This window comes from Mustelus asterias, chromosome 2 (genome assembly GCF_964213995.1).
Source record: "Mustelus asterias chromosome 2, sMusAst1.hap1.1, whole genome shotgun sequence".
Lineage (NCBI taxonomy): Eukaryota > Metazoa > Chordata > Chondrichthyes > Carcharhiniformes > Triakidae > Mustelus > Mustelus asterias.
The window spans coordinates 106,359,491-106,380,533 of record NC_135802.1 but is presented as its reverse complement, the minus strand read 5'-3'; the positions used below and the strand labels follow the sequence as shown (position 1 = coordinate 106,380,533).

General features: G+C 42.0%; 1 protein-coding gene across 1 annotated transcript in view; it reads left to right on the top strand.

The window, feature by feature from the left end:
• Positions 1–21,043, top strand: part of tax1bp1b (Tax1 (human T-cell leukemia virus type I) binding protein 1b) — a 137,053-nt gene that overhangs the window by 95,575 nt on the left and 20,435 nt on the right. The window contains exons 14-16 of the mRNA XM_078239869.1: positions 5,772–5,867; positions 6,262–6,439; positions 6,605–6,756. Of these exons, the coding sequence (XP_078095995.1) occupies positions 5,772–5,867; positions 6,262–6,439; positions 6,605–6,756 (426 nt within the window). The remainder of the gene's footprint in view (positions 1–5,771; positions 5,868–6,261; positions 6,440–6,604; positions 6,757–21,043) is intronic.

Below are 21,043 nucleotides of genomic sequence, written 5' to 3'. Positions count from 1 at the left end.
GTGGTCAAAGGAGGGGACGCTGCCAGGAATGGAGGGACATAAGGTTATGATTTAGAGATGAGAACTAATCAGATAGTGAATTTCGGAGAATGGGCACTGGGAGCTGATTATGGTTGGTTTCTCATTCTTGGTAATTTCATTGTGTAGAGGTTGATATCTTGGTGAAAAACTCAGAATGTATGGGTTGTGCAGCAGAAAATACAGAATTTTTAGGGGATACACCGGTGAGGTGCTTGGAAGGAGGCGAAGGTCTCAGGAGTCGGAGGTAGACCATTTGGTTATATTTTGGTTGTAAGATCCATACTGCCAATATGGTTAGTAAATCTATCACGTTTCCCCTTAATTAAGTTCATTATGAATATGCTACTGCTTTCATGTTTTAAACTTAAACGTAAAATGATTCCACCTGAAATAATTCCCCATTATTGAGTAGAAGCTTGCAAGTGTAAACTCTGCATTTTCTCCTCCTCTTCCCTGTGAAATACATGACACATTTGAGCCAATTTATAAACTATCTCAACGTGACATTCACTTTTTGGGTTTACTTACAATTAAGGAATTGTAGTAGAATATAAAATTTCCACTTTTCCTTCGACAAATTAAAATAATTTTATGCATGTGTGTGTGATAATTAAGAAAATAACACATCCCAGGACATTTATGCAATCCCTTTCCATCATTTACAAACGGAGTAAAATGTGTAGGCTAGTTTTGCACATTATGAAAGAGTGGTGCTTGTTTTAAATTGACAATCCTTGCAGGTGGCTGTTATTTCTTAATGGAGAGTAATTGGTTTGATATATCACATTGGATTTGGAATGGAAAGAATAAGACATCAAAAAAGGTTACAAAGTCATTTGAGACAAGTATATTCAGAAATTAACATTAGTGAATTTGTTAACCTCTGTCAGAGACTTGGCAATTGTACAGTTATCTTCATGAAGGTGTGCAGAGTTCAAGGAGGAAGGAACAAATGCACTGCATTGTATTAAAGCCATAACTCTGGTAGTAAAGGTATTTGAAAGTAAACGCTTGAAAGAATGTACACCAAGGAAACTGGTAATGTCAAATTACTTTTTAGGCACATTTTCTAATAATTTTAAACCTAGCCTTTGCGAGCCAGCTTCAAGTAAATTATACTATTTTTAAATGACATAAATTGCTTTTTCCTAATTTAATTTGGAGAACATATTGTCATCTGCAGATATTCCTTTTCTTCCAAATGTTACAGGAAATGAGCTGGGACTCGGGAGTGGACAGGAATGTAACAGACTGTATACCAAAGCAATCTTTTTCCTCCTTTGATTTGCCAAACAATCAGTAAGGAGACAGCTTGTAAAGTTAGATCTATATCTTCCATTAACGAAGTCTGTGAGGGTGGAGTAGTGGTGGGTTGGCTTGCAGGGGTAAGTCGGTTGCGGCTGTGAGAAATTTTGAACTTTAAAAGACTATTTGTTCATACGTTAGTGCTTGCTTCTTGAGGACGAGCTTCTTCACCCAAAGGGTTGTGAATCTGTGGAATTCCCTGCCCAGTGAAGCAGTTGAGGCTACCTCATTGAATGTTTTTGAGGCAAGGGTAGATAAATTTTTGAACAGTCAAGGAATTAAGGGTTATGGTGAGCGGGCAGATAAGTGGAGCTGAATCCACGAAAAGATCAGCCATGACCTCATTGAGGGACCAGATGACCTACTCCTGCTCCTAGTTCTTATAACATCGCAAAGTGCTTCACAGATAATGTGGTACTTTATGAAGTGGTATCACTGTTCTTGAAAGGCAATTTCTACTCAGCAAGGACCAACAATTAAATATAAAAACAGAAAATGATAGAAATACTCCACAGACCTCGCTGGACTGTGCAGAGGAAAATAGTTAACTTTTCAGGTTAATGGCCTTTCATCAGGACTGGAAAATTATAATTACGAATAGATAAATAATCATCAAAAAGTTATTGACCTGAAATATTAACTATATTTTTCTTTCTCCATGGATGCTGCCTCATTGGCTGAGTATTTCTAGCATTTTCTGTTTTTGTTACAGATCTTCAACATCTGCAGTATTATACTTTTCTGAATGATCATCTTTTTAATCCATACTGTTGATGGTTGAAGGATGAATATTGATTAGAGTCTGTGTCATTGGATTTTCAGCACCCACTTAACAGGCAAACAAGATCTTGGTTTAATGTCAGAACCACTCAAAGCAGATTTCCATTGGTAGTATGCTGATGTGTCATTGTAGATTATGCATTGATAACAATTCAAGAAATGTGACAAATGCCACCATTGGGAGGACAACAGAAGAAAAGTTGCATAGGAGGCTGAAGGCAAAAATTGAGTATTCAGGACAGAACACGAGAGGAGGAGATCACAAATGGAATGATTTCTAAGTAAAGGCAAGAAAATACAAAATAATGAATGAGCTATAATTTCTAAGCCCCCCCCCCACTGACTGGCCAACATCCCAGTTGAGTGCCCAGCAGCCTGCCATCCCAAGTGTCTGGCAGCACCCCCATCCCAAAACTCAACACCCTGCCTCCACCCGCCAACACCCCTCCTGAGTGCTGAACACCCCTGCCCTGACTCTGATTGCCACTCTCTGGAAGCTCTGGAAGCAATGTGTTGACAGAAGGAGAACCTGTGTAACAACAACAGCTAGTATTTACACAGCACTTTTGACATAATAAAATGTCCAAGGCGCTTCATAACATCAAAAATAAAATATGGCACCAAAACACACAAGGCAGTAGTAAGTCAGATGACGAAAATCTTGGTCAAAGAGGTTGGCTTTAAGGAATGTCTTAGAGGAGGAAACAGACTGAGTATAAGTGGGTGAATGGGATTTCATGTAGTAAAAATAAAGTGCTGGAAGTACTAAGCAGGTCGTGGAGAGGGAAGCAGTGTTAATGTTTCGAGTTGAAAATGAGTCTTCAGACCTGGACTTCCTGCATAAACGATATTTTGCTTTTACTTTTGGGTTTTGTGCAGCAGGGCTTTTAAGGCATTTAAGATTATGGAGGGTAGATGTGAGGCCAGCAAGGAAATAATTAGGAGTAGTTGAGTCTGGGGGTGATCCAGTCATGCCTTAAAGGTTTTATCACTGAAGAAGCTGTGGTGGATAGTGTTAAGACCTTGATGGGCGGGATGTGAAGTTTGAAGCTCGGGGTTCAACAGAATTTTAAGACCATGAGGAGCCTCATTTTATTCCGGTACATGGTGAGCAATTGGCACCATATATTGATTAGACTCACCTTTGCCCTTTTGCATGGCAAGTTATTGTCAGCCAATCATCTACAAAGTGCAAATTCTACATTGCATCTGGAACCTGTGTGAAAAAAGCTTGCATTTATATAGACATGTTTGAAGGAGTGCATAAAGGGTTAGCATGGTGGTACAATGGTTAGCACTGCTGCCTCACAGTGCCAGGGACCCTGATTCGATTCCCAGCTTGGGTCACTGTCTGTGTGAAGTCTGCATGACCTCCCCATGTCTGCGTGGGTTTCCTCCTGGTGCTCTGGTTTTCTCCCATAGTCTGAAAGATGTGCTGGTTAGATGCATTAGCCATGCTGAAGTCTCCCTCAGTGTACCTGAACAGGCACCAGAGTGCGGTTACTAGGGGATTTTCACAGTAACTTTATTGTAGCGTTAATGTAAGCCTACTTGTGCCTACTTGTAATAAATAAACTTTAAGCCAAAGGAGGAAGGTGAGGTTTCAGGAGGGAATTCCTCCACTTGGCAACTGAAGACACAGCAGAGAAAATAAACTCCGGGATACCCGAGGCTGAAATTGGAGTACAGGTATCGTAGGGATGGAGGAGATTACAGTGATCGGGAAGGGCCAAGCCATGAAAGGATTTGAAAACAGTAGCAAGAATTTTAAAATTGGGTGTTGCTTAACCAGCAGCCATTGTAAATCGGCGAGCACAGGGGCAAGGGGTGAACGTGATTTGATGCGAGTTTAGACACAGCAGAATTTTGGACGATCTTAAGTTTTCAGGAGGTAACAATACATGGTACACTGGCCAAGAATGCATGAGAATATTCAAGTCCAGAGGTAACAACGAAATAAATGAGGATTTCAGCACAGAAGAGCTGAGACGGGCTGAGTCAGATGATGTTATGGTGGTGGGTTTCAGGCTCATTTTAGAGTCAAATAAGATACTAGCTTGGTAATGAGATATGGTGCTGGATTTTCATGGAGTTGGGGAGACTCCATTATGCATTCTTGACTGAGAGTCCAGACATAACAGTAGACAGTTGAATCAACTGCACCCTAGGGAAAACATTGCTTCATTGACAGTTTTTGCTGTCTGATCAATTCTATCAATTTTTTACACAATATTTACACAAAACAGAGATTTCAGTTGCAGATTCTGCTAAGAGTTTGGTTGATTGACACTGCTATTGGAGTTTTTTTTAAGAAAGTGGAATGTCATGAATGCTCTTAACTTTTTATAAAACTGGCCAGTTTATTTACCTTTGTATTTTTTCCTTTTTTCAACTTTTCGGTGGACCTTTTCTGGTTTCTAAAACACACTCAAACAATCCTCAGTTTTTGCTTTTCAACAGCTTGTATTTTTGTTGAATATTTTGAATTGATTCTTTAGATGTTTCCCACTATTTATTTACTGCCATTTATTAGTTTATTTACCCAGTGTGTCTTCCTGGCACTGTCTGGTTACTATTACTGCATCGCTACCCTGCCCTATTGTCTTGTATCTCACCAGTATTGGTTTAAACTACTGCCCCTGTTTAGAGACACAAAATCTTAAAATGCACCGACCAGTCACCTACCTGCTCACTCAGTTAATGCCTTTGAACACTCAGCAGTTATTGGGGCTAAAGATACAAAAAGTGGTACCTCGTTGTCACTCTACACCAAATTCCCAAGTCTGCACATTCCTCATACTCCAGCTTTGCCATTTCTACTCTGTGCTCCCATTCTGCCCCGTGCTCTGTTCCCCAGCACGAATAATGGTTCCATTTCTCCCGCCAACCTCAAAGCTTAGTCCCAAGGCCTCACTGCTGCACCATGATTAAGCTCGTCTTGCTCAAGCAGCAAAAAAAGGTAGCATTACCATTGTGAGCAGAATTGAAGCTTTTTCAAGCTAAGGTCTCAGGAGGACAAACTTGTGGAGGGGACCGGGTTCTGATTCTGGCAGGTGGAATGGTGATGACAGTGAGGCGGATTATTGTGAATCCTGCCCTTGACTGGCTGGTTACGTTGTGGGGAGTGGCAGCCATGAGCGCCATTGCGGTGGCACAATCTTGCCTGCAATTCGTTGAGTTGCAGGCCCTGGAAGTCAGATCACAGGGTTCTCTCGACACTGGGACCTGAACATGATGGGAATTCAGACACTGCACTGTTTTTGGGGTCAAACTGCAACTAAATATGGGGTTAAAACCTCATCGATCAAGCAAGTTATTGCTGCACCTCAGTGACTTGAGATTTGCATTGTACCCATAATGAATTTCCAAATGGATAATAAAATTTTATTTTTTAATTCCATCAAGAATATTATGAAACCAGCTGCCGTGTAGCACCCCAGGATTATTCATACGTGAAGTAGCTTTAAAATGATCAGCTTCTTGTTCTGTGGTTTGCTTTGGTCTTTATCTAAGGATGGAAATTTGAATGCATTTCTGCAGTTTTAACTTTTTTAATGCTTTGTGACCGTAAAGCATTGTCTTCAATTGTAGCACTATTCCCATTTGAAGTAACACTAAAATAAAACACAAAGTTCATCATTCTTGCCTTGCACTATTTCTTGCAGATTCTGCTTTCAGAGAAGGAACAGGAAGTAAAGGAACTTAAAGCAAAATTGGCAGTCGTTGACAAAGAAAAAGAAATACTGGAAGAGCTGAATAGGGCAAGTGGCTCAAACAGTTTACTTGTGCGATTTCCTTTTGTGAGCGCAATTACTTCAGAGCATAAAATTTTATTGATATGATTCAAATTTAGGATTTTTAGTTGCTTGTCCACACCTCACTCTCTTCCCACCCCAGCCCTTTAAACACCAAAAATTGTTTGGAAAATCTATAGCACAACGTGTAGGTGCATCTGTTAGTGTGTTGCATCATCTTGGGCTGTTCAGATGGACTATTGTGTAATAAATTTAAAGAGAAAATAAGTGGGTTAGCTAAGTTTGAATTGATTTTTCTGATGTAGTTTGAATAATCTCGTGCAACTTAAATCAAACTATTTAGTTTGACTCTGGGATATACGCTTTATCCTATTACTAACTGCCTTCCCCCTCCTTTTAGGAATTTTCAAGGGAGGTAAGTAGGCATGACGGTGAAGAGCAAAATTCACAAGGTTCAAAGCCTCAAGATGCACAACAGATATTACAATATCCCAACCCATATTCTTCGGACCCTCCTGTTGTACCGGTGAAACATTCTGGACTGCAGTTTCGGAACCCTTATGTAGAGCCTGGAAGAGGTTGGTACTAATTGTGGGGCAGTGTCTCATCATATTACTTTGCGTAGGTAGTAACTAATTTGAAACTTTTCTTAAACTATGCTTAGTACTCTTTCCTACTAAACTAACATTAGTTTTTGTCATCATCAGCAGATTAACTCATTTTTGTGATGTGCTTGAGTTCAGATGGAGCAGATGGTGCACTTTATCTTGATGAGATCCGTAAAATGCCAAGAGGGGTTCCCTCGTGGGGATTGGACAGTACTGTGGTCTGCAGCCAACCTTCTCGCAACTTCAGTAGGCCAGATGGACTTGAGGACCCTGATGAGCTTATTAATGCAAGTTCTAATTGATTTTCATTTTATTTTAAAGGAAATTATGATCAGTTTGCTGCAACAAAAAAGGCTACAGTGTATCATTAATTTCTGGCCATCTGGTTCAGCAACAATGTTGGTTCATGCTGATAGTAAAATGTGCATTTTATTTGTCGAGCTTCAAGCATCCAAGAATATAAATAAATGAAGTAGCGTAGTGCTTTTAATACCATTCGTGCATCTCACATCTGATGATTGACCATAATAAATTCTTCTAGTACATGCTCAGTTTTGTTGTTTTGCATTGGGTCCGTTCTAGTTTGTTATTTAATTGCAAACTATTAAGGCAATATTGTAGGTTTACCCCGCTACAGAAACATTTAATTATTAATTATGCTGTGGAACACAAAATAATTAATAACTAACTCCACAGAGATAATTTGTATTCCTGCCAAAATAATTTTCAGTTTTTTGTACATGCACTGGAATATTCATAATTCAGATCCAACATTACTTAAAATACTGGCGGTTAAATTTGTGCTGCCTGCTAATTGCAATGGTTTCAGCATCCAACCAACACTAACTGCATGTTGATTGGCTTGTTGCATCAATAAGGCAGCAATATTGTGAGTGACTAGCACTACTTAAAAATAACCTACAATTCTGGTGGTGAGCCTACAAGTCTTAAAGGGGGAGTATATTGTGACTCAGTAGTCATTCAGAACATCACTCTGTGAGAAACATTTAGGAACAATATGACAGGGGAGAGAGCAATGTTCAAGGGCGCTATTCTGAAGGCATTGATGGAGGACATGGAAAGGAACAGCTGTCTCCTAGCCACAGGAGGCGAGCCAGATGAATACTCAGAAGACAATGGGAGCAGATGACTATGGTGGTCAATGCCAGGGGACACGCCTCAAGAAGATGTAGTTTCACAGGAAGTTCAGTGACTTCACATGTGGTCATGGTCAGTGAATTTCTCTTCAAATTCCATTTCCAACCAATTTAAACCACAAACTTCAGATACTGGTTAGTTCACACCCATTACTCATTTACCAACAATCATTCTTCACATTTGTAGCTTCACATCACCCACACTGCTGCAAATTGCAGACTGCTTCTCACAGTTTGCATACACCATGAGCAATTCAACCAACTGTGATAGTCACAACACCCAGTGATTTTGCACAGCATTCACTGTTGCTTGCCCCTCTCATGCAAGGCAAGATAGTACACAATTGGAGACAGTCGGAGTGAGCCAGATGTGGACAGATTCCGCAGAAGGGAGATGATTATTAGGATGGCCATTGCCACAAACTGAAACCATCAAAGATCACTGTATATCCACTACTCTTCCTCACGTCGCATTTCATCCTCATGCTGCAATTCCTTCCGGTTTAAAAGCTTCTATGGTGAAGCATGCTCTTCTTATTATGCCCCCTCTTGTCATTAAAGGTCAGCTTGCTGGCACAAGGGCTGTGGATTACAGTGTGATAAGAGATTTCTAGGGTATCACAGCAGTCCAGCAATTTGTCCTCTAACAGATTGCTGGCATTTTTGAGGGGCCATCCGGTGAATGGCAATGTCTCCATGGGACGTTTGCAGTGCCAGGTAGTGCAGACTGTTGGCATTCATGCCAAGGTGGTGCAGTCCATACCACGCCCAGAGCTGTTCTGCAAGGCAAGTTGAGTCTCCCTGACTGAAAATCAGCAGGTTTTCACCGGTCATTTTTAAAATTGATTTGGAATGTTTTATTTTGTGATGGCTTTTATTATTGTATTGTGGCCATGTAGATGCTGTGATGGTTAGCGACAAAGGGAAGCTGGACTGCACCACCTTGGCATGAATGACAACAGTCTGCACTACCTGGCACTGCAAACGTCCCATGGAGACATTGCCATTCACCGGATGGCCCCTCAAAAATGTCAGCAATCTGTTAGAGGACAGAGGGGTTGTGGTTACTGTTGCGCACTGATGAGTTCTTCATGGACAGTCTTGTCATAAAGGGCTACGTAGGCTGTCTTCTCCGTTCCTTCCCCTGCTTCTCCTTGTGGTCCTCCTCCTCTGCTACTTGCCACGAGCTGGTGACCAGGACTGTCCTCTTTATGGCCAGGTCATGCAGCATTCGGTAGACCATCATGAAACTTGATGCCCTCTTTGGCAAGTACAGCAGAGCTCCTCAAACAGTCCAGAGGGTGAGAGGTAGCACTGTTTTAACATGCCAATGGTCTATTCTATCAGCATGTCTTTTATGCATGTTGCACCTGCATTCATGGGAATGTGTATTGGAGCTATCAGATGTATTATTCACAGATAACTGTTGCTTCCTTCCCCACCCCCCATAGTCATTCTTTGTTTTGCTCTGGTGGCTCAAATTCAGGGCCATCGCCAAACAGCAACATCCTTGCTGTTGTCAGGATACCAGATATTGACCTGCGTGATTCGGTGCCTATGGCCACACTCCAGCTCGATAGAGTGAAATCCCTTCCCATTGCAGAAAATCTTGGATTGGGATGCATCACTTGCAACAGAATGTGTGTGCCGTATATCATGTCCTGTACCACAGGGAGGTCTGCAATCCTTACAAAGTCAAGTTTCTCTCAGTTTATTTGCCATTGAATTGGGCGATATTGTAAAAAATCTCCTAACTCCAGCCTCGAAGGAACGAGATGCATACAAACTGATTGTTGTTGTCACCTTCACAATGTGGAGATGCCGGCGTTGGACTGGGGTAAACACAGTAAGAGTTTTAACAACAGGTTAAAGCCCAACAGGTTTATTTGGTAGCAAATGCCATTAGCTTTCGGAGCCCTGCTCCTTCATCAGATGGAGTGGAAATCTGCTCCCAAACGAGGCATAATTTTGTTTGGGAGCAGATATCCACTCCATCTGATGAGGGAGCAGGGCTCTGAAAGCTAATGGCATTTGCCACCAAATAAACCTGTTGGGCTTTAACCTGGTGTTGTTAAAACTCTTACTGTGTCACTTTCACAGTCATTGGCAGTGTGTTCTTTGGCTGAAACGGAGGTTCCAGTTGTGGCTGCAACAGATGGCAGATTTCAATCCTTCACATTGTTCCTTGCTGCAGTTTGGTTAAGTGAATTCTTCCCTGAACACTAAGTTGAGAATCTTTCTCCCCATCGACATTCTCTTCCAGCAGCTTATCCTGCTCAGCGTGGCCTGTTCTTCATGGTGTTTCAAATGGAATGTTCATAGTGCACCCATGTCTGGGAGCATCTGGTTTGTGCAGAAAGCTTTAAAGTCTGAAAAAACTCCTTCCCCAGCCATATCTGCTCCTGTAGACCTTTACAATCTTAAACAACTGGAAAAAACATCAAATGTTTATAGAATTGAAGAAACAGCCGTGAGAAATCAACCCAATTGTTACCTTTAAGTAGCTGATCCCTTTTATGTGGCATTGATGAACTGCCTTCCTGCTTTGAATGTGTTCAGCTGTGCAAGATCATTGAATTGATTTGATTTGATTTATTGTTACATGTATTAACATAGTAAAAAGTATTGTTTTTTTGCGCGCTATACAGACAAAGCATACTGTTCGTAGAGAAGGAAATGAGAGAGTGCAGAATGTAGTGTTACAGTCATAGCTGGGTGTAGAGAGAGATCAACTTAATGCAAGGTAAGTCCATTCAAAAGTCTGACAACAGCAGGGAAGAAGCTGTTCTTGAGTCGGTTGGTATGTAACCTCAGACTTTTGTATGTTTTTCCCGATGGAAGAAGGTGGAAGAGAGAATGTCCAGGGTGCATGGGGTCCTTAATTATGCTGGCTGCTTTGCTGAGGCAGGGGGAAGTGTAGATAAAGGCAATGGATGGGAGGCTGGTTTGTGTGATGGATTGGACTACATTGGAGTACTGTGCTCAGTTCTGGTCGCCTCACTATAGGAAGGATGTGGAAAAGATTGAAAGGGTGCAGAGATTTACAAGGATGTTGCCTGGATTGAGTGGCATGCCTTATGAGGATAGGCTGAGGGAGCTCGGTCTTTTCTCCTTGGAGAGACGAAGGATGAGAGGAGACCTAATAGAGGTGTATAAGATGTTGAGAGGCATAGATCGGGTGGACTCTCAGAGGCGTTTTCCCAGGGTGGAAATGTCTGCTACGAGAGGACACGGGTTTAAGGTGCTGGGGGGTAGGTACAGGGGAGATGTTAGGGGTAAGTTTTTCACACAGAGGGTGGTGGGCGAGTGGAATCGGCTGCCGTCAGTGGTGGTGGAGGCGAACTCAATCGGGTCTTTTAAGAGACTCCTGGATGAGTACATGGAGCTTAATAGGATGGAGGGTTATAGGTAGGTCTAGAAGGTAGGGATGTGTTCGGCACAACTTGTGGGCCGAAGGGCCTGTTTGTGCTGTAGTTTTTCTATCTATGTTCTATATTCACGACCTTTTGTAGTTCCTTGCGGTCTTGGGCAGAGCAGGAGCCATACCAAGCTGTGATACAACCAGAAAGAATGCTTTCTATGGTGCATCTGTAAAAGTTGGTGAGAGTCATAGCTGCCATGCCAAATTTCCTTAGTCTTCTGAGAAAGTAGAGGTGTTGGTGGGCTTTCTTAACTATAGTGTGGGCATGGGGGTCCAGGACAGGTTGTTGGTAATCTGGACACCTAAAAACCTGAAGCTCTCGACCCTTTCTACTTCGTCTCCGTTGATGTAGACAGGGGCATGTTCTCCTTTACGCTTCCTGAAGTCGATGACAATCTCCTTCGTTTTGTTGACATTGAGGGAGAGACTATTGTTGCCACACCAGTTCACCAGATTCCCTATCTCATTCCTGTACTCTGTCTCGTCATTGCTGACGATCCGACTCACTACAATGGTGTTGTCAGCAAACTTGAAAATCGAATTGGAGGGGAATTTGGCCACACAGTCCTAGGTGTATAAGGAGTATTGTGCCTTGTGGGGCACCGGTGTTGAGGATGATCGTGGAGGAGGTGTTGTTGCCTATCCTTACTGATTGTGGTCTGTGAGTTAGGAAGTTCAGGATCCAGTCGCAGAGGGAGGTGCCGAGGCCCAGGCCACAGAGTTTGGAGATGAGTTTCATGGGAATAATGGTGTTGAAGGCTGAGCTATAGTCAATAAATAGGAGTCTGACATAGGTGTCCTTGTTATCTAGGTGTTCCAGGGTTGAGTGCAGGACCTTGTTATCTAGGTGTTCCAGGGTTGAGTGCAGGGCCAGGGAGATGGTGTCTGGCGTGGACCTGTTGCGGCGGTAGGCAAACTGTAGTGGATCCAGTAGTCCAGGAGGCTGGAATTGATTTGTGCCATGACTAGCCTTTTGAAACACTTCATGATGATGGATGTCAGAGCCACTGGCCGATAGTCATTAAGGCACGCTGCTTGGTTTTTCTTGGATACCGCGGTGGATGATGGTTGTCTTCTTGAAGCAGATAGGGACCTCCGATTGTTGTAAAGAGAGGTTGAAGATGTCTGAATACCCCCGCCAGCTGATCCACGCAGGATCTGAGTGCTCATCCAGGCCAGTCGCTTTCCGTGGGTTGATCTTCGAGAAAGTTGCTCTGACGTCTGCAGTGATGACCCCAGATAAGGTTCATCTGGGGCTTCCAAGGTGAAGGGCATCTGGCACTGCTGTATTCAGGCACGGACTGCTTCCAAGGAGTTGTGAATGGTATTGAGCATTGTAATCATCAGCAAGCATCTCCACTTCTGACCTTATGATGGAGGAAAGGTCTTTGAAGCAACAGAAGATGTTTAGGCCTCGGAGACTGCCTTGACGAACTCCTGCAGTGATGTCTTGTGACTGAAATGATTGACGTCCAACAACCACAACTATTTTCCTCTGTGCTAAGTATGACGCCAACCAGTGGTGAATTTTCCTCTAATTTTCATTGACTTCAGTTTTACTAGAGCTCTTTGATGCTTCACTCATTCAAATGCTGCCTTGATGTCCAGGGCAGGCACTCTTGGCTCACCTCTGAACTCTAGAGTTGTTGTCACAGCATAGGAAGAATCATTCAACCTATTATGTCTGCACCGACGTTCCAAAAGAGAAATTCATCTAGTGCAATTCCTTGCCTTCCCCTTATAGCCCTGCACATTATTCTTTTTCAGATAACTATCTCATTCCTTTTTGAATGCCTTATTTGAACCTCCAATGCACTTTCTGGCAGTACATTCCAAATCCTAACTACTAGCTGCATGAAACGTTTTTCCTCCTGTTGAAATTGCTTTTGCCAGTTGCCTGAAATCTGTGCCATCTTGTTCTTGATTCTCGTGTATATCTGATTATGTGACGCATCTATTGAATCCAACACAAATTAAATCAATAGAGCTAGTGCGCGCCTAAAATCAGTCTGATTGAATTACATTGGAATTGGCTTCTAAAGCAAAGAAAACAATATTAATTTTTCATCCAGATTAATTTTTCATTGAACAGATTTCCCCAATGTTTTTATATTTTTTATATATTATATACTTTATTTGCCTATATTCATGTGTGAACCAAGGCTATAATGAAGTCAAGAGCCAGGTGGCTCTGGTGGAACTCAAACTGGGTATCGTTGAGCAAGTGTCACCTGATATCATTGTCAAGTATGTCCTATGTCACTTTGCTCTTGGAAGCAGGAGAGGTAGAGATGTTGAGTATTTTTAGAAATAATTCTGGAGCTTAAGATCAAGATAGCCGAGAGCAAGCCGTCCAGTGTTTGAACGATAAGAATTGGGGCAGGTCAAGAGGCCAGAATTGGAGGATTGCAGAAATCTCTAAAAGGATTGTGGAGCTGGAAGAGGATACATTGATGAGATGGGGTGAGGGATTTGATGAGACGGATTTGAGGCATTGCTGGATTGGGAACCAAAGATGATCAAGTGCTGGATAGATCAGTGAGATTTGATGCCAATTCAGATGTGGGCGTCAGAATTTTGGCTGTGGTCAAGTTTATGGAGGATGCAAGGTGGGAAGCCAGCAAGGAGAACATTGGAATAGTCAAGTCTAGATGTAATAGCAGCATTCATGAGAGTTTCAGCAACAGATGAGATTAATAGCAATACAAGAATGCAATGTTAACATCTCTAGCATTGTTAACCAACTATATAATTGTCATCAGTTCTATTAATTTAACTTGAACTTAGTTCTCATGGATAACTTGATTAGTATTGATCATTTTTTAGAGGGGATAAGATTTTATTTTACAATGGCAGCTTAATTGTTTGCAGAGCTCCATTGTTTGGAATTCTGCCCTTCTGTTCACACTGAGTACAGTGGTATCACGACCTGTTTCTCATTTAGTCTAGTTTGCTGCATTTAATTGCTATTAACCTTTGTTGAAGTTGAACAGTGTTCAGACAGGCATGATTTCAAATCTAGGGCTCAGCATCTTCGGAAAGGAAAATGATTTTCACCTACCTGACTTTTGACCTCTTCTGTCTATTACTGCGTATAATTAGAGAAACTGTCACAACTTTCACACCATATTGAAAGAATAGAAATGTGCACTTGGTCACGTTACCTACCTTGGTGTTCATCCTGCATTTCTAATATGACCATTCCTGGTGCACGTATTGCACATGACAAGCTCTTTTAGTCATCTGCCGCAGTTTAATTAGCACCATATTCACTCCGATCCGAGTGTCTTTGATCCTCTTTGCCCTTCTGCAAACCCATGAGAAAGAGCTCTTGTGTCTTGTGCTCATTTGCTGACATAACTCAGCTTTTGTAATGAGACAGAGGGACTCTAATGTGTTCGAATAAGCAGATTGTCTGTGGGTCACCAGTGAAGATAATGGAATGTACGTCATAGATTTTACAGAATGGCAAAGAATGGCGAACATGAAACCACTTAGTGCTTAAGGGATGAAAAATTAATATTGTTTTCTTTGCTTTTGAGGCTAATTCCAATGTAATTCAATCAAACTGATTTTTGGCGCGCAATTACTCTATTGATTTAATTTGTGTTGGATTCAATAGATGTGTCACGTAATCAGATATACACGAGAATAATTAATTAGTCAGGCATATTTAAACAGAATTCTCCTGATCTTAGAACTGCATTTCTGCCAGATTGTAATTACAATTCCAATCTAGTAAAAAAATGCGTTAATTTGTCTTTAATATTTTTGTTTTAGATTCTATACACACAGGTAAGAATATTTACTGTTCACTGGCTTCCCTTTTATGTAATTTAGAAGGAGAGGGTTTGCCTTTTACTGCAACTAATTTCCATAACTACTCTGAAAATATGTTTTTCTAATTTGTTGTGTATAAATTTTTTGGTCTAGGTCGCATTAGTGTCTAATGACATAATTTAATCATGCAGTTCTAAATATACAGAACTCCACATTTGTGTTAGTTTCTGTATCCTTTGATCTGCCTTTGAATGTTTCTCCTCCTTCCCCTCCACTCCCCCAGTTTGTTTCATATCGACTTTGTATTTGCAGAAGTGAAAATGTAGTATCATTATGCAACAGTATCATACAGTAATGTCTCCAATTCTGAACACCACACGTTAGGAAGGATGCAAAGGCAAGGGAGAGGTTGTAGTAAAGATTGTTGAGAATGGTTCTGGGGATGAGCAACTTCGGTTACATGAATAGATTGGAGAATTGAAGGTGTCCTCTTCAGAGAAGAGTAAGTTGAGATTTGCTAGAGATGCTCAAAATTAGAGAGAGGTTGGACAGAGTAGATGAGAAGCTGTTCTCATTGATTGAAGGGTTGAGAACCAGAGAACACTGATTTAAGGTGATTGGCAAAAGAACTATAAGCAGCATGAGGAAAGCTTTTTTGCATAGTGAGTGGTTAACATCTCAGATGCACTGCTGAGAGTGCAATGGGACACGGTAAATTGTTGCTTTCAAAAGGAATTTGGGTAATCACCTGATGAATAAAAAATTGCAGGGCTATGGGGAAAGGCAGGAGAGTGGGAAGTGCTGAGTATGTATCTCTTGTGGAGAGCTGGCATGGGCACAGCAAGCTGAATGGCCTTCTCCTGTGCTCAATTCTACAACTGGGGAAAGTTGTTGAGAATAAGGTCAGAAAATAAAATGTATTTCTGAGTCGATGATATTCAACTTCACCCAAAAAGCACAGACCAAAGGAGTACCGTAAATGAGTAAAAGTTTCCCCTCTTAAGCTTTGTGTTTACTTTAAAGACACTGGACTCTGCACTTGGTGGGGGAGGAGGGTGATTTTGTGGTTGTGATATGAAGCCTCATTTCCACATTGTTATTTTATTCTATTATTCCATTACTTTCCCATGGAAACTACTTTCATGACTCGGCCAGTGTGGATTATTTTTATGCAATGCCTCTATCTGGTGGACTTAGCATAGGTTTATTTAATAGTGCTAAGTGCACAGGTGAAAATCACTATATAGATGCTAGACTTTTTTTATAAACTAGATTAGTGGATGTTCAGATGGTATACGAAGGGTGAAACTTGAGAGTCCTGATCTGCAAGCTTGTTGTGATTGAGTAAAAATTTCACACTTGGAATGTCTTAAAAATGAGTGAGAATTTAACATTGAAGGTGCAGTAATTTTACAAATTACAAATGATAAATTCATGCTTAAAGGTTCTACAACTTTTTTTCACTCCTCAGAAATGATTTTTGCTAAAAAACACTAAAATGTCCTGAATCCAAGTCTTAAATTACATCCTCAGACTGTGACTGTATCCAGTCTTGATCCCTCTGCAAAGTTTGGCATTGGGAACCATGTCCTTTTTCCTCAGCGTTACTCCACTGTCATCTAGCTGAGTGGGACTGACATTGTCAGGTTCCACTGTTATCTACTGCATTGTAACCGGAGAATTGCCTGAAATCATTCCCTTCTCACCATTATACTCTAACCTCCATACTTGGCCCCTCTCACTTGTTCATCGAAGTCCTCCCCCTCAGTGACATAATTTGAAGATATGACGTCAGGTTCCAAATGTATGTTAATAATACTGTTGTACCTTTCCACCACTTCTCTTGACCATTGTACTGTCTGTGTTGTTGAACTACTTGTTCGATATACAGTCCTGGATAGGCGACAATGTTTGTCAGTTAAACATTGGGCTGTCATTGGAATGGGCTGTGGACGTTGCTAGCTAGGCCAACATTTATTGTCCATCCCTAATTGGGGCCATCTTCTTGAACCGCTGCAGTCCATGGGGTGTGGGTACAACCACAGTGCTATTAGAAGGGAGTTCCAGGTTATTGATTCATGAAGAAACAGTGATTATAGTTCCAAGTCAGAATGATTTGTGGCTTGGGGTGGAGCCTGCAGGTGGTGGTATTCCCGTGTGTTAGCTGCCCTTGTGGTAGAGTTGCACGTTTGGAAGATGCTGTCGAACGAGCCTTTGTGAGTTGCTGCATAGAGTCATAGAACTATACAGCACAGAAACAGACCCTTCAGCCCAACCGGTCAATGCCCTCTCACCTAGTCCCAATTGCCCACGTTTGGCCCATATTACTCTAATCCTTTCCCATCCATGTACTTATACAAATGCTTTTTAAATGTTACTATTGAACCTGCCTCAACACTTTCTCTGGCAATTCATTCAATATACGCACCATTGTCTGCATGAAGAAGTTTCCCCTTGGGTCCCTTTTAAATCTTCCCCTTTCACCTTAAACCTATGCCCTCTAGTTTTCAATTCCCTTGCCCAAGTCTGAATGTTACCCAGGTCTTGCATATGATTGCACAGTGTGCAGCGTCACTCATGACCCCTCAGATACCGAACTTCTCCCAACAAGTTCAGTATCTGAGGAGTCATGAGTGATGCTGCACATTGTGCAATCATCAGTGAACACCCCCACTTCTGATCTTGTGATGGAGGAAAAGTCATTGATGAAATTCCAGTTTCTTTAGGGCTTTTTGGTGCCATGTCAAGGGCTGTCACTCTCACCTCACCCCTTGAGTTCAGCTCCTAAGGTGTAGAGAAAGATCAACTTAATGTGAGGTAGGTCCATTCAAAAGTCTGATGGCAGGAGGGAAGAAGCTGTTGTTGAGTCGGTGACAGCATTTATCTCTCAAGACACTAAGTTCTGCCTCTCTAACTATCGCTGCATCATTAACCCACCTACTAACCAATCTCTCAGACTTTTGATCACTCCACTTAACTGAGCCAAAAGAGGAGACATTTTGGGCCTGAGCTTCTGCAGCATAGCAATCGGAGTTAGATTGCCACTCTGCTCCCTTGCCCAGACCTTGAATTTTTCCACTCTGTCTCGCCCAACCTTCCGACTCAGGCCAAGCAAGAACTGTGCAGGGCTTGAGTCAAGCACTCCTGAATCAGATGTTCCGTTACAACACTTTACTGCCTTCTGTTCTTAACACTGTGTTTATCACATTTAGACCTTAACCACTGCTTCCGTTTTCTCTCAGATAGTAGGTGCTGGTAGTGAAAAATGCACCAGAGTTACTGGGAGTGGAGAAGGTGTGGGCTGGTATTTGGGGGTGGAGATCCCAAAAGACTTGCACAGTTGGCCAATACCCTTGGCTTCTACTTACCTTTCTTCAGCCACATTCTTGAGCCATGGAAGCCTTTGCTGAACAGTCATTGACCTGAAACGTTGCGCAGAATATTCCCAGAAAAGTGACCAAGTGTCATTTTGGGTGAGAAAACCAGTATGTTTTGCAACAGCATGTCTGGCACAAATCAGATTGCAATTTTCCCACACTTAGTCATTTTTTTGGGAGAGTGATGAGTTTTGCAATGGTTCTGAAGGGGGCAGGGCCTAAACACATTGGTATGCCCAGCTTCTCAATTGAAATTGAGAACACCTTCCTCCTCTGCATTGAAGGGATGTTTACCCACCCACCACCTCCATATCAAAGATTGCTGGCATTGGGGTCCCCTTTCATAACCTCTTTATGATGGTCCCCTCATAAACCCCCTTCATAACCCCTCCCTTAAGGCAACCCCTCCATACCCCATTCATGCCCCAGCCGCTGGCAGTGCCCATCAGGTAGTGCCAGACTGGCACAGCCAATGTGCCAGTTGGCACAGCCAGGTGGGCAATGCCCAGCCATGTCCCCGACCACCGGGGGCCTCCGAGCACCCTCTCATTTAAATATGCTGATCTGGTTCCCGCCCTTACTGGGTGTGAACCAGATTATATCTGGGAGCAGTGGGTGGAAGGACACAGGTTTTGCACTGGTGCAGTATGCGCTAAACTCCTCACCTGCAATTCTCTGACCCCACTTTGCTCTAACAGATCCTGTGCCGGGCGCAACATGGCCGGAAAATCGCAGCGATTAATTCTATTTCTATCCACAGATGCTGCCTGACCTGCTGAGATTTTCCAACTCCCTTTTGTTTTCATTTAAGCATTCGCTGCCAGATTCCCTTCCACCTCTGATACCATTTATACCTTCTGTGGATTCAACTGTTGTTTCTTGTCTGATTATTTATTTTTGCCTTACACACCATCACTTTGATCATTTAATCACTATTGTCATTCACTATCACAGAATTATCTTTCCTGTTTCTTCCCTTGTTTAGAAGCTCTGCATCTAACACCTTCCAATTCTAATGCAAGTTTCTCAGCCTGAAACATTAACTCTGTGCCTCCCCCCACAGATGCTGCTCAATTTGCTGAGTGTTTCTGTTTCAATTCCAGCATACAGCACACTAATCCCAGAATCTAGCCTAAAAATAATAAACCTTTCCCTATGCATTCATTAGCTTTCAAAGATTATGGGATATGTTAGTAATATTACAAGCTCATTTATTATTTATGGTTACTTTTTGTAGCCGCATCATCTCCCACAGCAACATGGACGTCCTCCGGGTGCTCCGGTTTCCTCCCACAGTCCAAAGATGTGCGGGTTAGGTGGATTGGCCATGCTAAATTGACCCTTGTGTCAGTGGGACAAGCTAGTGTAAATAAATGGGGTTGTGGGGATCGGGCATGGTTGGGATTGTGGTCGGTACTTGATGAGCTGAATGGCCTCCTTCTGCACTGTAGGGATTCTATGATTTCTATGAACATGGAACAAAACTCAATCTACAAGACTCTTGTAATTGACCATGGAGAAGGGAATCCATCCATCTTGTGAATTCAAAACAGATCAGTTAACCATTAATATTAACAATAACGATATCCTTGTGATCTTGGTTTGAATAATTTCAATTTTGATTTGCTATTTTAATCGAGCAAAGAATATCAAAGGATTAATAGCCAGAATGTTAGATGTTTGATTCAGCTCAAAACATAAAAAGTGGAGAAATATCAGTGTGATCAAATCATACAGAAATGTTACCGCCGCTTTATTCACTTGAGATTTAACCTCACTTCCTGAAACTGTTCACCTCCATACTTTCACCAAGCCTTGAATTGTCGAAATGTGTTAAGCCTGCCTGATTGAGATTATCAGTGACTGTCAGTTGGAGAAGTGAAATACGTAACTGCTAAAATAAAGCTAATAAACAGCCACAACTGCTGTACTGTGGGGAGCTTTTCCCCTCCTGTTCAATGGTACTCAGCCCTTATATTCCTGATTTGTGGCCAGTGGACAGGAATGAAGGAGTCCTTATGCCTCCACGCTTGCTTCAACCACATACATCGCAGAATGTGGGGCCGTCAGTTATTCAGTGCTGAATGGCCTCCTGTTGGTTGGCCTTCCAGACTTGGGAGCCTGCCTGTTTTACTGGCTTGAACAGTGTATGGAAGGGGCCTAACAGGAAACTGCCTCCAGGAAAATAGCTCTGCCGATTTGGCCCCTGGCAACAGCGGACTCAGGGCCCCAATTTAATCTAGGTATCAGAGTCCCAAAGCCTTCAGAAAAATTCTGCCCAAAATGTCCACTGATTTTCTATCAATCTTAAACCATTTTTAAAAAATTATATTTGTCTGACTTAATGCATTAGACTGCATAAAAGTTGTTGGCCATAGCTCAGTGGTGGTGAAGTTAGAATGTTGTGATTTCACATTCCATTCCAGAAAGTTGAGCACATAATTTAGGTTGACCACCAAGGGAGTGTTGCACTACTGGAGGCTGTGTCTTTTGGATGAGGTATTAAACTAAACCTCTATCTGGTAAATATAAAAGATTCCATGGCACTACATGAAAAGAGTGGGGAGATCTCTGTGGTGTCTGTGGCAACATTTATCAGTCAACCGTGTCAACCAATAATCATGAAAACATTGTTAAATCTTGTATGCAGAATTGGCTGCTGTGTTTCCTACAGTAATCATGATGTGGAGATGCACCCGGTGTTGGACTGGGGTAAACACAGTAACAGTTTTAACCTGGTGTTGTTAAAACTGTTACTGTGTTTCCTACAGTACAACAGTGACTCCACCTATAAAGTACCTAATTCACCCTAAGATGTTTTAAGATGTCCAATGGTTGT